The sequence below is a fragment of the Heteronotia binoei genome, chromosome 2 (genome assembly GCF_032191835.1).
Source record: "Heteronotia binoei isolate CCM8104 ecotype False Entrance Well chromosome 2, APGP_CSIRO_Hbin_v1, whole genome shotgun sequence".
In the NCBI taxonomy this organism is placed as follows: Eukaryota; Metazoa; Chordata; class Lepidosauria; order Squamata; family Gekkonidae; genus Heteronotia; species Heteronotia binoei.
Genome location: NC_083224.1, coordinates 199,274,009 through 199,290,811, shown reverse-complemented (window position 1 = coordinate 199,290,811; position 16,803 = coordinate 199,274,009). Strand labels below are relative to the sequence as shown.

Here is a 16,803-nt window from a genome sequence, read left to right as displayed (position 1 = left end):
AGGAGATGCAGCAGAACCTGGGCGCTATCCACGACCAGCTCCGCACTTTGCAAACCGCGGTCCTGGGGATACCGTATGGAGTGTTGCCACTGGGGCAACCGCCTGTCGCCCCGCCGGCCCCCGCCCCGCAGGCTCCAGCTGCCCCGGCGCCGCCGGCCCCAGCGGCCCCAGCGGCCCCGGCACCTCCGGCTCCGCCGGCTCCGGCCGCCCCGGCACCGCCGGCGCCGCCCGCACCAGGGGCCCCGGCCGCCCCGGCGCCGCCTGCACTACCCGGTCCGATCCCGCCGGCCCTACCGGGCCCAGCACCGCCGCCTGGGGCGCCGCGAGCGCCAGGAGGGGCCGAGGGACGGGGAAGAGAGCTGAAGATTACGTTCGATGGGAATCCGGAGGACGTGGAATACTTTACTATTCAGTGCGACACGTTTTTCACCCACTGGGGCGCCGACTACCCTACCGAGGCCAGCCGAGTGTACCACATCGCGTCTCGACTGAGAGGGGCGGCCCGCAAATGGTATGTGGGGCTTTTCATGGGGAGAAAGCCCGAATTAGCTACCGTGGCAGGGTTCCTGCACGCGATGCTCCGCCAGTATGGAGATCCCTTGCGGGAGGAGAAGGCGGTCGCTGCCCTCCAACGCATCGAACAGGGCAACCGCTCCACCCGCGAGTACGCCACCGAATTCCTGGGGTACTGTGCGGCAGCGAGGGGATGGAACGAGGTCATGAAATACACCGCGTTCATCAATGGGTTGAATCCGAGCATCCTCGACCGCTGTTACAGTCAGGGAAGGCCCGACACGCTGGTCGGCTGGATCCAACTGGCCGGGGAAGTGGAGACCAACCTCCAACACGTGGGGATGAGGAGACAGCAACTAGCGAGGAAGGAAGCCAAACACACCCCAACTAAATCTGAAGGGAAGAAGGCTCCGACGACCTCCACCCCGTCTCCCGCCCGCAAGTGCTTCCAATGCGGGGACCCAAATCATCTTGCTGCTAACTGCCCTGGGAAAGCGGGATCCACACCACCCACGGCGCGGCCAACCACCCCGGGCCCGAAGAAGAAGAAGAGCAGCCGATCGAAGGAGCCCAGTCGGGGCTCCGTCGCCACTTCCTTGGCGACTGACGAGGATTTTACCACCAGCCTGGCGGCAGTCGAAGAATCGACCGAGGAGTCGGACGATACCGAGTCGGCGGGAAACGACAGTGACCTGCTTTAATGGGTGCCGCAAAGCAGGTCCAACAACAGCCGGCACTCCTCACGGTGAGAGCAACTGGGGGTTTACTTTTTATGGCCGTCACCCTCCTTAACCCGAACCTAAAGAGATTCATGCACGCCCGAGCGCTAATCGACTCAGGGTGTAACAGGGACTTGATCACCCCCCGCCTAGTTGAGGCGCTGGGATTAGCCACTTCGCCCCTGCCACAACCGATGCAGTTCCAGCAAATGGACGGGGGGCCCATGAGAGGGGAACCATGTACTTTAGAAACTCAGGCGGTCCCGGTAGGGACTGAGGAGCATTGGGGAATTGAGACTTTCGTAATCGCCCCCTCCTGCTCTTTCGACGTGGTAGTAGGCTCAGCTTGGCTCGCCCGCCACCAACCCGACATAAGGTGGGAGGAACAGCTCGTCCGGTTCCCGGATTGGAGGTGCGAGCATCACCACTGGCGCCCCGAGTGGGGGCCGCACGCTCCCCCCCAAAACATGCGGGCGTGCCTCACACTCGAGGAAGTCGCCTCCATCCCCAAGGAGTACCGAGACTTAAAGCTGGCATTTAGCGAGAAGGAAGCGGATGAGCTACCGCCCCACCGCCCTACGGACTGTGCCATTGAGCTAATCCCAGGGCAGCAGCTTCCCAAAGCGAAACTGTACTCCATGGGTTGGGCGGAGAAAGCTGAACTCCGAAAGTTTTTGGACAAAAATCTAAAGCGTGGCTTTATTCGACCCGCCACAGCTCCCCATGCCGCCCCTGTCCTGTTCCGAAAGAAGAAGGACGGGTCTCTTAGGCTTTGCACAGATTTTCGTGCGATAAACGGGATTTCCATGTCCAACGCCTACCCGATCCCGTTGATAAAGGACTTATTAAACACCGTAGCAAAGGGGAAAGTATTTACCAAACTCGACCTCCGAGACGCATACTTCCGCGTCCGCATCAAAGAGGGGGACGAGTGGAAGACAGCCTTCAACACCCCACTGGGACAATTTGAGTACCTTGTCATGCCGTTTGGGCTACAGGGAGCCCCGGGTGTTTTTATGAACTTTATTAATGAAGTGCTGCGGGACTTCCTGTTCAAGGGGGTGGTGGTGTACCTTGATGACATCATTATCTATTCACAAGATCTAAAGTCTCATGTGCCTTTGGTCAGAAAAGTGTTAAGCACCCTTTGTAAACACAAACTGTATGCCAAATTGTCAAAATGTGAATTCCACAAGACCGAACTGGATTACTTGGGCTTCCGGGTGTCGGGGGAGGGATTGTCCATGGACCCCGCAAAGGTCCAAGCGGTGTTAGACTGGGAACCCCCTCGAACCCGCAAGCAGTTACAAAGTTTTATCGGGTTCGCTAACTTTTACCGCGACTTCATAAAGGGGTTCGCCACGGTCATGCTCCCTCTTACAGAACTCCTCAAAACTAAAGGGAAGGGCGACGAGGCTAAAAAACCCGGCGCACGCCTAACGTGGACGCCTGACTGTCAAAAAGCTTTCACTGAGCTAAAACGCCTCTTCACCTCCGAACCCGTGCTGGCTCATCCTGACGAACTTAAGCCCTTTGTGGTCCAATGCGACGCCTCCGACGCCGCTGTAGGAGCCATATTAATGCAGAGGGGAGAAAATGGGGTGCTCCGACCCTGTGCCTATATTTCCAGGAAATTTTCCAATGAACAAAGAAACTGGTCGGTCTGGGACAAAGAGGCATTTGCAGTTATGTTTGCCTTAAAAACCTGGCGCTCCTGGCTTGAAGGAGCGAGAGTCCCCTTCGAAATCTGGACCGATCACAAAAACCTGGAAGCCCTCACTGGGCGTCGCAAAATGACTGCAAAACAGATCCGGTGGGCAGGCTTCTTTGCCAAGTTTGATTTTGTGTTGAAACACATCCCGGGCTCAAAGAACTTTTTAGCGGACGCCCTTTCCCGCCTGCCCCAACACGACAGTCTCAGGGAGGAGGTGGTGGACTCACTAATTTCCCCCTCAGCCATCGCGGGGGGGGTCACCACCCGCTCCGGTAAACAGACCAACCCACCGGACTTAGAATTACTTTCTCGGTTCCTCTCAGAGTACAAACAAGAAACTGACCGCCCCCCCAACTTGGTCAAGGCCGAGAACGGGCTCTGGTTACATAATGAAAAAATCTATGTGCCCGATCCCCTCAGGAAGGAGGTTTTGGACCGCTGCCACTCAAGTCGCTTGGCCGGCCACTTTGGCTATGTCAAAACACTCAACTTGCTCACCCGCCAATTTTGGTGGCCGAAAATGAAAAAAGATGTTTCAGAATTTGTACTATCATGTCCCACTTGCCTCATGGCGAAACGAAGGGGGGGCAAACCTCCGGGCCACCTGGTTCCCCTCCCTACAGCCACCCGACCTTGGTCGGTAGTCTCCATGGACTTCATTGTAGAGCTCCCGCCCTCACAGGGCAAGACAGTCATCTTGGTCGTAGTCGACACCTTTTCAAAGCAGGCTCACTTCATTCCTTGCAAACAGTTACCTACAGCCAAAAAACTTGCCCAGCTCTTTTTCACTCACATTGTACGCCTACACTCATTCCCAGACAAGGTCATTAGTGACCGCGGAACGCAGTTCGTTGCCAACTTCTGGCGGGAGTTCTGCAAACTAGCTGGCATTGAGCAAGGACTGAGTTCTGCCTACCACCCCCAGTCGGACGGACAGACGGAGAGGGTTAATGGCCTTCTAGAACAATACCTCCGCTGTTTCATTAATTTCCAACAGTCCAACTGGGTAGATCTCCTCCCCTTTGCAGAATACGGCTACAACAATAGCCTCCATAGCTCAACCAAAACCTCCCCTTTTCAAATCATCAATGGCTACGAGGGCAAGCCGTTCCCTACGCTCGCCCTCCCAGCCAGCCCATCCCAGCCAACATCATGCCAACAATGGTGGGAGGGACTTCGTGACGGCTGGAAGGGAATTCAGGAAAACCTGGAGGAAGCGAAAAAAGCATACAAAAAACAGTTTGACAAAAAACACTCTCCGGAGTGGGATCTGAAGGTGGGGGATACAGTTTTCCTGTCGACAAAGAACCTTCCCCTTCCCCAGTCCTGCCGCAAACTTGCACTGAAGTTCCTAGGACCTTTCAAAATCAAAAGAGTGATAAATAAAGTAACGGTAGAACTCGAACTACCCAAATCACTAAGTAAGATCCATCCTGTTTTTCATTGCAGCTTGCTTCGGAAAGACCCTGGTGCTACGTCCTTCCATCCCAGGGCCCCACCGCCCCCTCCGACGACAGTGAGGGGTCAGAGTCACCATGAAGTCCAGGAGATCCTGGACTCCAGAGTCAAACGGGGGAAACTGTATTATTTGATCAGGTGGAAACACTTCCCCCCGAGCTGTGACGAGTGGGTCGAGTCTCAGAATGTAGTGGCACCGCAACTGCTGAAAAAGTTTCACCTACTGTACCCGCACAAGCCCAAGGCCGGCCCCGTGGGAGGGGGCGCTTAGGGGGGGCAGTATGTCAGAACTTGTATCTTTGCTGCTGGTCCTCTATAATGTGACCAATGCTGTATGGTAGTTTTATTGTGGCTTAGAGCTGTATTGTTACTGAACCAAACTGACTCCATGTTGTAACCTCTGCTTAACCCAGAGTGCCTGAATAGTAATTAACCTTGCCCCACTGGTATCCAAAATATTTGGGGCTGTAGAATGAATTATGTCTTGTCTCTGCACATTCTCACACTGGGACCCTTTGAAGCCGAACAGCATGGCCTTCGGAGTAGGGAGGCATCCTCTCTACTGATAGTGATGGTGAGAAGACAGCTGCGCCCTACAATGTGAATTGTGGCTTTGTGAGATGTTTGCTTTACGTGTATAAAATCAAGCTGATGCTGGCTCTCGCCATTACTGTTATCTTGCCTTTTCCAGCACCTAGTTCTCTTCAATAAAATCCTAGCTTTATAACTAAGTATGGGATCCGTTTGAAGTTCTTGAGTTCTGACAAAATCTCAGAGTATTTTCCAACCTTGAGTTGTTGCTGTTCAGTCGCACAGTCGAGTCCGACTCTAAGCGACCCCATGGACAAAGTCACGCCAGGCCCTCCTGTCTTCCACTATCCTCCAAAGTCTGCTCATATTTGTGTTTGGTACATCAGTAACGCTGTCCACCCATCTCATCTTTTGCCGTCCCCTTCTTCTTTTGCCTTTTGTCTTTCCCAGCACCAGGGTCTTCTTCAGTGAGTGCTCCCTTCTCATTGTATGTGAGCTTCAGCTTCGGCATCTGACCTTCCAGGGAACAGTCTGGGTTGATTTCCCTTAGGACTGATTGAATGGATCTTCTTGCAGTCCAAGCGACTCTCAAGAGTCTTCTCCAGCACCACAGCTCAAAAGCATCTGTTCTTCTGCGCCTTATGGTCCAGCTCTCACAGCCATACATTACTACTGGGAATACCATCACTTTGACTAAATGGACTTTTGTTGGCAGGGTGATGTCTCTACTTTTTATTATACTGCCCAGGTGGGCCACCCTAATTAGAAGGAATTGATGGCTGAGGAAGATTGTGCCTTGATCACACAAGTTAAATAAGCTCCCAGTCATAAGAATGTAAGAGAAACCATGTAGGATCAGGCCAATTGTCCATCCAGTCAAACACTCTGTGTCACATTGTCAGAACTTGTATCTGCTGTGTATGCTGAGCTTGGTGCCCTTAGCCTAACCGACTCCATATTGTAACTGCCTACTAATCCTATGTCCTTGGTCAGGCCTACTAACCAAATGCTTTGCATTTCAAACAAACTGTAACCACTGAAGGGTGACAGATAGCCTCTGGAAAACATCTGCAGGTGTCCTTTGAAGCTAGCCTGCCTGAGCATCACCGCAGGGCTCCTTCCTCCTCCATGGAGATAAGGGACCCTGGGAACAGACAACTGTCTCCCAGAGTGTGAGAAATGGTTTTATTGTTTCTGTTACAACTGCATAAAGAATGTATCGATAGCTGGACTCGTTATCAGAGTCAACTTGTGCTTTCCCTGAACACAGTTCTCAATAAACGTCTTATACTTTTGCAACAAAGTAATGAGTTTCGTTTGAAGTTCTTCAAGTTCTGACACACATAAGAGCATAAGAGAAGCCATGTTGGATCAGGCCAATAGCCCATCTAGTCCAACAGTCTGTGTCACACAGTGGCAAAAAACAAACAAACAAGTGCCATCAGGAGGTTCACCAGTGGGGCTAGGACACTAGATGCCCTCCCACTGTGCCCCCCCAAACACCAAGAATATAGAACATCACTGCCCCAGAAAGTTCCAACAATAACCTCTGCTCCATATGCTTATCCAATCCCCTCTTGAAGCTGCCTATGCTTGTAGCCGCCACCCCTCCTGTGGCAGTGAATTCCACATATTAATCACCCTTTGGGTGAAGAAGGACTTCCTTTTATCCATTCTAACTTGACTGCTTAGCAATTTCATTGAGTGCCCAGGAGTTCTCGTATTGAGAGAAAGGGAGAAAAGTCCTTCTTTCTCTACCTTCTCTATCCCCTGCATAATCTTGTAAATCTCTATCATGTTACCCTTCAGTCGACGTTTCTCCAAGCTAAAGAGCCCCAAGCACTTTAACCTTTCTTCATAGGGAAAGTGTTCCAACCCTTTAATCATCCTAATTGCCCTTTTCAAGACTTTTTCCAATGCTATAATACTGTTTTTGAGTCACTTCCCTTCTTCACAGAGGATGACGCTCGTGGGAAGAGATGGAACTGCCACGGGAGAGGACAATCATTCATGTGTGCACATAGATGGGCATCCCTTTCAAGAACCTGAAAGCCCCTCAAGGTTTTTTTGTTTTCTCAACAATGATCCTTGCAACACAGTGCTTATGTTGCCAATCACACTGAACTCTGTGCTGATGCAAATGAAGACCCTTCAGAGTGAGGGCAACACATAATCCTATCCAATCAAGGATCACAAACAACTGAAAGATTCTCAGCTTTTTTGCAATATTCACCAGTGGGGGGATTGCTAGTGGGCCCCCTCTCCTTTTGATCCTGTTGGAGATTTGCATGTGTGAAATCACATCTGTCTTCCCCACCCCATTTTGACAGCAGCACTAACCATAAGGACGAGGGTGATGTTAGTCGGACCGAGGGCCTCCAGAGACTCCGGCTCATCCTGAGAGCGCCGGTAGTGGAAGGTGGTCCCGGCAACATCAAATCGCCGTGGAGGGTCTATTGAGAGCTTCCCGTTGATAAAGTATTCGTTGCTTTCTCCTCTTAGAGCTGGAAGGACAACACAAGAGACAGTGTTTAAATAAGCAAAGAATATATATTCACTTGGATGTTTTATACAGAGAGAGCGCGAGATGGACAGATTTAGGGTAGTCATGTGGGTCTGCAGTAGAATAGCTGGATTTGAGTCTAGAAGCACTTTGGAGACCCGGCCCCCCCTTGGATTTTACAATGCCAGTCAGTCAGTAAAAAATGTATTGTGTATAGCCATTGGCCGTTACAAAACGGAACCCAAACGACAAAGTTTCCAATTAACACCTTAAAAGTTCCCCAGAAACGCCAACCTCAAGAAGTTACAGCATTTGGTATTACTCTTGCTCTTATCTTCTTAGCTGCGAGAGCAAACAAAGAGACTCTATGGGACACATGAGCATCATTGCCAGATAACAGAAATATAATCTTTTCAGTTTCTGAATGTGCTTTTAAGGAGGTTAGTACTCCAGACAGAAATTTAGTTCTGTGGGCGTTGTAGAGTGGACAGGATAGAATATAATGGGGGAGATCCTCTAGCATAGGTGAACCACAGATGCAAAACCATTGTTCTGTTGGGATGTGGGAATATCGACCAGTTAACAGAGTTGTTTGCATAGTCTGAAAGTGGAGAGTTGTGAAGGATGTTCTGATGTTAAATCTGGAGATATTAACCAGGTCTGGGGAACTCAGATGATCAGATTTGATTAGTCTGAACCAGGGGGCTACTTTAGATTTTAGGATTAGAGAATGATCTAGCAACGCATCTGAAAAATATATCCAGATTGCCAAATCTCTCGTCAAGCAAAGATTGTTGGTTCAGTGTATTCAAACTGACATGGGACTATTAGGCAAATTGAAAATTTTTGTGATTTATAAACAGTTATTTCCCTCACCTCTGGTATCTTCTCCATATTTTGTTAATTTAATTAATTGCAAGAATCGAAAAGTTTTTAGAAGGGCTCATTTTGATTTCTTGCCATGGTTGGCCGATGAAGGTCGTTTTAAGCAGATACATGAGAAAAGAGTTTGCCCCTGTGATCAAATGTCTATTGAAGACCTCTCTCGTGTCATATTTTACTGTGTAAAACGTGTACCATTTTATCTCACCTTCTTGGAAGGTCGGGCCAAGAGAAATTAGCATTCCTATTGTCAGAGAGATAAATATATTCGTTTCCAAGTGGCAAGATTTATGGCTGCCATTATAAATAAAAAAAATGAGTAATGAGATATATTAATTACTCTCCTTTTTACCACTGTGGGTTGTTTTCTTAGGATGTCGTTGGATACATTTTATTGATAATTCAGCCTAAATTTTATCAAGATTAATATAATGTTATTGTTGTATCGAATGTTTTATTGCGTTTTTTTTTTTATTGTTGAGTCTGGTTGTTGGTTGCTAAGGCATTTTGAAGAAGAAGATAATGAAGAAGAAGATGATATTGGATTTATATCCCGCCCTCCACTCCGAAGAGTCTCAGAGCGGGTCACAATCTCCTTTCCCTTCCTCCCCCACAACAGGCACCCTGTGAGGTAGATGAAGATATTGGATTTATATCCCGCCCTCCACTCCGAAGAGTCTCAGAGCGGCTCACAATCTCCTTTCCCTTCCTCCCCCACAACAGACACCCTGTGAGGTGGGTGGGGCTAAGAGAGCTCTTACAGCAGCTGCCCTTTCAAGGACAACTTCTGCCAGAGCTATGGCTGACCCAAGGCCATGCCAGCAGGTGCAAGTGGAGGAGTGGGGAATCAAACCCGGTTCTCCCAGATAAGAGTCCACACACTTAACCACTACACCAAACTGGCTCTCTAATGCAACAAAACTGATTGACTTTGGAGACCAACAAGATTTTCAGAGTATAAGCTTTCAATAGTCAAAGCTCTCTTTGTCAGATACAAGTACAACTGACTCTCGGACCGATTCCCCACTAGCCTTATGCCGCTCTCACTCTCTTCTTCTCCGCGGGGCTTCCGTCGGATTTCACACTATCTGCCCCGGGGCTGCAACTCGCTTTGCCTTTTTTGTGCGGCAAACAGAAACCGGTTTTTAGATCTTGTTTACTGCGTGAAAGAGGTGGAGCTAGTTGCAACCCCGAGGCAGATAGTGTGAAATCCGACAGAAACCCCGCAGAGAAGAGGAGAGTGAGAGTGGGATAAGGCTAGTGGGGAATAGATCCAAAACTCTTATATCTCCAAAACCTTATTGTTCACTAAGGTGCTATTGGGCTTGAATCCAGAGAGAGAGAAGGCCAGAAGACCAGTGAATGTAGGGTCCTTTGTTGGGATGACACCACATTTTGAAATCTGGCTGGCTTGTCTGGAATATCCCCATCTGAATTTCCTTGCTCTGTGGTGAGAAACGAACTGTCGGGAGCCTTCCCACTAGCTTCTCTTTCCTGAAGCCCATTTCTTCCTTCTTCCTGAGAGCCAGTTTGGTATAGTGGTTAAGTGCGTGGACTCTTATCTGGGAAAACTGGGTTCGATTCCCCACTCCTCCACTTGCGCCTGCTGGAATGGCCTTGGGTCAGCCATAGCTCTGGCAGAGTTGTCCTTGAAAGGGCAGCTTCTATCAGAGCTCTCTCAGCCCCACCTGCCCCACAGTGTGTCGGTTGTGGGGGAGGAAGGTAAAGGAGATTGGAGGCCACTCTGAGCCTCTGTCCTTGAAAAGGCATCTTCTGGGAGAGCTCTCTCAGCCCAACCCACCTCACAGGGTGTCTGTTGTGGGGGAAGGAGATAAAGGAGATTGTAAGCCGCTCTGAGACTGATTCAAAGAGAAGGGCAGGGTATAAATCTGCGGTCTTCTTCTTCTACTAAAATAAATATATTTTCCAACATTTTTTTTCGGGGGGGGGGGGGTACCTTTTTTGATAAACGGCTTTTTACATGGCTTTCCCACAAGGCGAAGCATCCTTGTGCTGCAGAAAAGCAATACCACATACGGAACATACCTTCAGGATCATTTGATATTTGTTTATATTTTCATTTTCATTTTTGGTTTACTGCTTCTTGCAAATGTTTTTGTAGGCTTGGTCATGTTCCATACTATGTTGTACGTTTTTAATATGTAATTTATAGGGTATTCGTAATCAGTGTTCCCTCTAGTGTGAGGTAGCTCGCACTTTTTTAGCCTTCAACTCACACGTTTTTGTCCTAGCTCAAGAAGAATGGTCCCCAGAATAAACTAAATTACTTGGTAACTCACAACTTTAATGCCAGTAGCTCATGAAGTAGGATTTTTGCTCACAAGACTCAAAAGCTTTGAGGGAGCATGGTCCGTAATACGACATCTGTTTTTGTCTCTATAACAGACAGTCACGTCGATTTACGGGTGAGGAGATAATCTTGGATAAGGTGTTTGTTGTACAGGAAAATTTCAACGAAAAGAGTCAGAAACAGTATAAAAAGGGTTCGATTTGAACCGGGGAGAAGGGAAACTGAAGGAGGGATTTCTGCGTCAAAACAGTACAGATGAGAAATCTGAAGTCATTCCTAGGTGTCTTTCCCCGTATGAACCCCAGAGAGCGCTGAGGTCAGCTGCAAAGAACCAGCTGAATATCCCTGGGCCAAGGGAGGCCAGATTGAAGTCCACCCGGGATCGGGCCTTCTCCGTAGCGGCCCCCCCTACTGTGGAACCAACTCCCGGAGGAGGTACGGGCCCTGCGATGTTTAGACCAATTCCGCAGGGCCTGCAAGACCCCACCTCTTTAAAACAGCCTTCACTTAATACCGAGCCAAGAAAGTCCTGCTGGATATGTTTTATGTTTTAGTCACATGTTTTATGGAAGATCTTAACTATAGTACCACAATCTTAACCTTAATGTAATTTTAATGATTTTAAGGATGATTTTATAACTGGAATTGTAATTATTGTATATGGTTTTATTGTACACTGTATTTACGTGTTGTGAGCCGCCCTGAGCCTGCTTGCGGGGAGGGCGGGATACAAATAAAAAGTATTATTATTATAGGTGTCAGAGGGAAATGAGGCCAAATGATTGCCATGCCCACCCCCCTACCCCACCGCACCCTGACACAACAGCAGGACAAACAGGGCCGGATTAAACCCCGTGCAGGGGCCCCCTTGCAGATTATTTCAGAGGCGGAGCACCTGCCCTGCCACCCATGGCCCCTGCAGGCAGCTTCTCAAAAGCCCATTTGACAAAGCTGTGGGGGAGAGGCAGAGAGAGGCAAACTTGGCGATGACGCCAGCAGCAGCCGCTCCAGGCAAGCCGGGCAAAGAGCAGCTCAGTAACTGGCTGCGTGTGCACAGGCTGGGAGGGCTGCAAGCAGGGGGGAAACTGGGGGGGGGGAAGCTGGCGCAGGCCCCCTAAAGGCGTGGGGGCCCATAGGCCAGCGCCTACTTGGCCTAATCGTTAATCCAGCCCTGAGGACAAAATAATACAGGAAGGCTCTGGATTCAGGAGGGAGGGAGGGAGAAGCTGTGCAGAAACATGGAAAGGGAAAGACTGGGAGGGCACCTGCAAGGCACTGGGGGTTAGGATCTTCTCAAAGTTCTCACCCAGGTAATTCACAGAAAGGTTGAGTTCTCGGATGTCGATATGCACTGATCCTTTGGGGATCCATATTACCTCCTCATAGCCTGGAAGACAAAAAAAAAAAGAGAGAGGAGAGTATGAAATTTATCTAATTTCCCCCTGCTGCTTCTCCTGTCCTAGGGAAAATTAGCTCCTAAACAGGGAAATAAACAAGGGTGGGAGGAAAGTGGGAAAAGGAGATAACCAGCAATCAGAAGATTCCAGCTGCCTTTCTCCTGCCCAGGGGTCGTTTTGTAGAAAAATAGGTGCTGAAGCTCATTAGCATATGCTGCCCCTCCACCAGCCAACAGCAACCCGACGCAAGAAAAGAGAGCCCCAGGCAAGTGAAGCCTGCTTGGGCTAGCTAGAGATCCAGCCAGCCCAAGCGGGCCTTGCTCACCTGGGGTTCTCCTTGGCTGCCCACCCCCTCACAGTCAAAAGGCCAGCAAGCCACCTGTCGCCCAAAATCACATAAGAAGTGGAGAAAGGGTGGCGTGGGCTTCTCCAGGGGTTAATGAGGGCTGCTGGGGGCATGGCAAAGCCCCTGGTGGCTGGCTGGCTGCCCGCTCTCCTAATCCAGGGACTGTTATGCAGCTGCACCTCCTATTCAATGGACAAGGTAGGTGGAGAGGAGGAGGAGGGGAAACCCTCAGAAACGTTCAGGAGCTGTGCTCCAGTGAGCTCCTGCTGAATTCAAGGCCTGCTCCTGCCAATGTTTATCTTTTTTTGTGCCTCTCTAGGCTTAGCAGCTAACTCCCCCTAGAAGGTGGGTACAAGTGGAGGAGCAAAATCAGCCACCACCCAGAGAGACAAGCAGAAATAAATGCCAGAGAGGCAAAAAAAGAGAAAAGACAGTTCTCCCTGTGTGCATTTACCCACAATTCCGGTCAGCTTTCTCAGCAGCAAGTCTTCAAAATTCTCAGCTATCAGAATAATCCACATGAACTGCTCTTCACAAGGTGAGAACAACATGTTGCCAAAGTATCTTCCATTGACAATCCCGGCTTCTGTTAGGCTTTGCAATTTGCAAGACAGATGAACATGTTGGCAAACTGAATGGAGGTTCAGCCACCAATTCTTCTTCCCCCGCACTTTACTTACCTTGGAAGCATCATTTATTGGGCTGTCATTCTTTGCTTCCTTTTTTCACCCCTTCCATGACTTTGGAAACATTTAAAGAGTTGCAAAACTACCCCCAAGATTTAGGGAGGTTCGTGACGCCACAACCTCTTGCCAATAGGTGCCTTCCACAGGCTGAATTTCTCCATTCAAACTCCACCTCTGTAAGTGTTCTGGTTTTTTTTTTAAAGAGCTCTCCTTGACACAGAAATGGTGTGACTTTCTAAGGCAGCGAAAAAATCTCTACCCGTCTCTTATTGGCATGCAAGCTAAAAACAAGATCCGCCTTACCTCCTTCCGGCAACGATTGGTTGAAAATCCCTTCAATGGTTTCACAGGAGCTTCCATCTCCCCCACACACCCGGCACTTGTCCTCCTTTGTGTCGGAGCCCAGGATGCGGTCGCAGCCCACATGCTAATAAGAGAGAGCACGTGAGGTGTGGTGGTCAGAATGACAAACTAGCATCAGGAAGATGACCCATCCGCCTTCAAATCCCCACCCTACCAGGAGGCTCTCTCTCAAACCGGGTAACTGGAAAAAAAGCCCACAGGAAAAAAGCTCACAGAAAAACCCCACGGTCATAAAAGCTCACGGGGGAAAAAAAGCCTACATGGAAACAAGCCCATACAGAAAAAGCCCATGCAGAAAAAAGCCCACATGGAAAAATACCATGTAAAGCACCATAAAAAAAAGAAAGGCCCCCTGTGCAAGCACCAGTTGTTTTCGACTCTGAGGTGATGTCGCATTACGATGTTTCCACAGCAGACTTTTTTACGGGGTGGTTTGCCATTGCCTTCCCCAGCCATCTACACTTCCCCCCAGCAGGCTGGGGACTCATTTGACCGCCCTCGGAAGGATGGAAGGCGGAGTCAACCTTGAGCCGGCTACCTGAACCCAGCTTCTGCTGGGATCAACCTCAGATCGTGAGCAGAGCTTAGGACTGCAGTACTGCAGCTTTACCACTCTGTGCCACAGGGCTGCTAAACACCATAGATATTTATAATTGTGGATAACCATTCCTCTCTTGAGAAGAATCTCTTGAGAAGACTCTTGAGAGTCCCTTGGACTGAAAGACTATCCAATCAGTCAGTCCTAAGGGAAATCAACCCAGATTGTTCCCTGGAAGGTCAGATGCTGAAGCTGAAGCTCCAATACTTTGGCCACCCAATGAGAAGGAAGCACTCCCTGGAGAAGATCCTGATGCTGGGAAAGGCAGAAGGCAAAAGAAGAAGGGGACGGCAGAAGATGAGATGGTGGGACAGTGTTACTGATGTAACTAACATAAATTTGAGCAGACTTCGGAGGATGGTGGAAGACAGGAGGACCTGGCATGACTTGGTCCATGGGGTCGCAAAGAGTCGGACTCGACTGTGTGACTGAACAACAAAATTCATCTCTAGTCAGTGAGGCATGGTGCTTACAGCGTGGGGTGCTCACCTTGCATTCTCCGCTCACACAGATGTCATTCGAGTCCTGGCGGCAGGGGGTGCCATCCACCACAGCAGCAGCACGTTCTGTGTAGAAGTTGAAACCTTCGGCCAGGCAGTTGAGTGAGCAGGATTTGACGCCCCCTGGCGGGAGAGGGAAAGGAAACGGTTTTGGCAAAAGGGAAGACGTGTGAAAGCAACAGTCTCCTTTCTAGCAGCCCGGGGCTTTCCAGAGGATTCTGCAAATGTACCATTCCTGTATAGATGCTACTGACATTTGCAGCCCAGCTTCCTTGCACAAATCAAACCTCCAAGTCTTTGTTTTTGGTGTTACATAAGAACATAAGAGAAGCCAATGTTGGATCAGGCCAATGGCCCATCCAGTCCAACACTCTGTGTCACATAAGAACATAAGAGAAGCCATGTTGGATCAGGCCAGTGGCCCCATCCAGTCCAACACTCTGTGTCACATAAGAGCATAAGAGAAGCCCTGTTGGATCAGGCCTATGGCCCATCCAGTCCAACACTGTCACATAAGAACATAAGAGAAGCCCTGCTGGATCAGGCCAGTGGCCCATCCAGTCCAACACTCTGTGTCTCATAAGAGCATAAGAGAAGCCCTGTTGGATCAGGCCTATGGCCCATCCAGTCCAACACTGTCACATAAGAACATAAGAGAAGCCCTGCTGGATCAGGCCAGTGGCCCATCCAGTCCAACACTCTGTGTCTCATAAGAGCATAAGAGAAGCCCTGTTGGATCAGGCCTATGGCCCATCCAGTCCAACACTGTCACATAAGAACATAAGAGAAGCCCTGCTGGATCAGGCCAGTGGCCCATCCAGTCCAACACTCTGTGTCACATAAGAGCATAAGAGAAGCCCTGTTGGATCAGGCCTATGGCCCATCCAGTCCAACACTGTGTCACGTAAGAACATAAGAGAAGCCCTGTTGGATCAGGCCAATGGCCCATCTAGTCCAACACTGTCACATAAGAACATAAGAGAAGCCCTGCTGGATCAGGCCAGTGGCCCATCCAGTCCAACACTCTGTGTCACATAAGAACATAAGAGAAGCCATGTTGGATCAGGCCAGTGGCCCCATCCAGTCCAACACTGTGTCACATAAGAACATAAAAGAAGCCCTGTTGGAACAGGCCAATGGCCCCTCCAGTCCAACACTCTGTGTCACATAAGAACATAAGAGAAAGCCATGTTGGATCAGGCCAATGCCCCATCCAGTCCCAACACACTGGTCTCATAAGACACATCTGAGGGGGTGTGTGGCAAAGGAGCTCCTGCTAGAATTCCACCCCAGGTGGAGTCCTACATTCACATTTCAGCTTGAACAGCAAGACATTCAGCTCAGGAAAGTAGCTGTTTGTGGGTATCAGGAATGGGCCAGTGCTGTGTCTTCAGGGGCCGCAAACTGGGGGCTAGGGGGAACTGCCAGTGGAACTGCCCCCTTCTCAGCCTCTGCATTCACCTCCACGGTACGTCTTCCAGGTATAGTATTTTTCCTCGGAAAGGGATAGTGTCAAATTCAGCACACTGAAGCTCTCGGAAGTCCTGTGAGCCAGAAGGACAGTCCTGGTGTGAACAAAAAATGCCCAATGTCAACCGCAGCTGTAAAATATTGCAATAGTGTGGATTAAGAGGGAGATGAAGTGGGAGACAACTTGGCCATTAAGAACAAGGACAGAAATTATTGGCGGACAGACCTACTGACCGCTATCAATCACGATAGCAATTTGGAACTCTCCCTGTCCTCCTCATGAATTAACAGACGCTTGGGGGGAAATGTTAGGGAATGGCTATTTGATGATGAAGAGCCTCGTGGCGCAGAGTGGTAAAGCTGCAGTACTGCAGTCCAATGGATCAGGCCAATTGGGTTCAGGTAGTCCAATGGATCAGGCCAATTGGGTTCAGGTAGCCGGCCCAAGGTTGACTCAGCCTTCCATCCTTCCGAGGTCAGTCAAATGAGTCCCCAGCTTGATGGGGGGAAAGTGTAGATGACTGGGGAAGGCAATGGCAAACCACCCCGTAAAAAGTCTGCCGTGAAAACGTTGTGAAAGCAACGTCACCCCAGAGTTGGAAACGACTGGTGCTTGCACAGGGGGACTACCTTTACCTTTTTTCTATTTGATGATGATGATGATGGCTTTTTTTGTAGCAGGAACTCCTTTGCATATTAGGCCACACCCCACTGATGTAGCCAATCCTCTTGGAGCTTACAGTAGGCCCTGTACGAAGAGCCCTGGAAGCTCCAGGAGGATTGGCTACATCAGGGGTGTGTGGCCTAATATG

The 16,803-nt window shown here is 49.7% G+C and overlaps 1 protein-coding gene across 1 annotated transcript in view; it reads right to left on the bottom strand.

Moving 5' to 3' along the window:
• ADAMTS10 (ADAM metallopeptidase with thrombospondin type 1 motif 10) overlaps positions 1–16,803 on the bottom strand; it is an 85,797-nt gene that overhangs the window by 22,990 nt on the left and 46,004 nt on the right. Inside the window, 6 exon segments of the mRNA XM_060232829.1 lie at positions 7,276–7,439; positions 11,938–12,018; positions 13,364–13,487; positions 14,511–14,644; positions 15,983–16,013; positions 16,015–16,086. Of these exon segments, the coding sequence (XP_060088812.1) occupies positions 7,276–7,439; positions 11,938–12,018; positions 13,364–13,487; positions 14,511–14,644; positions 15,983–16,013; positions 16,015–16,086 (606 nt within the window).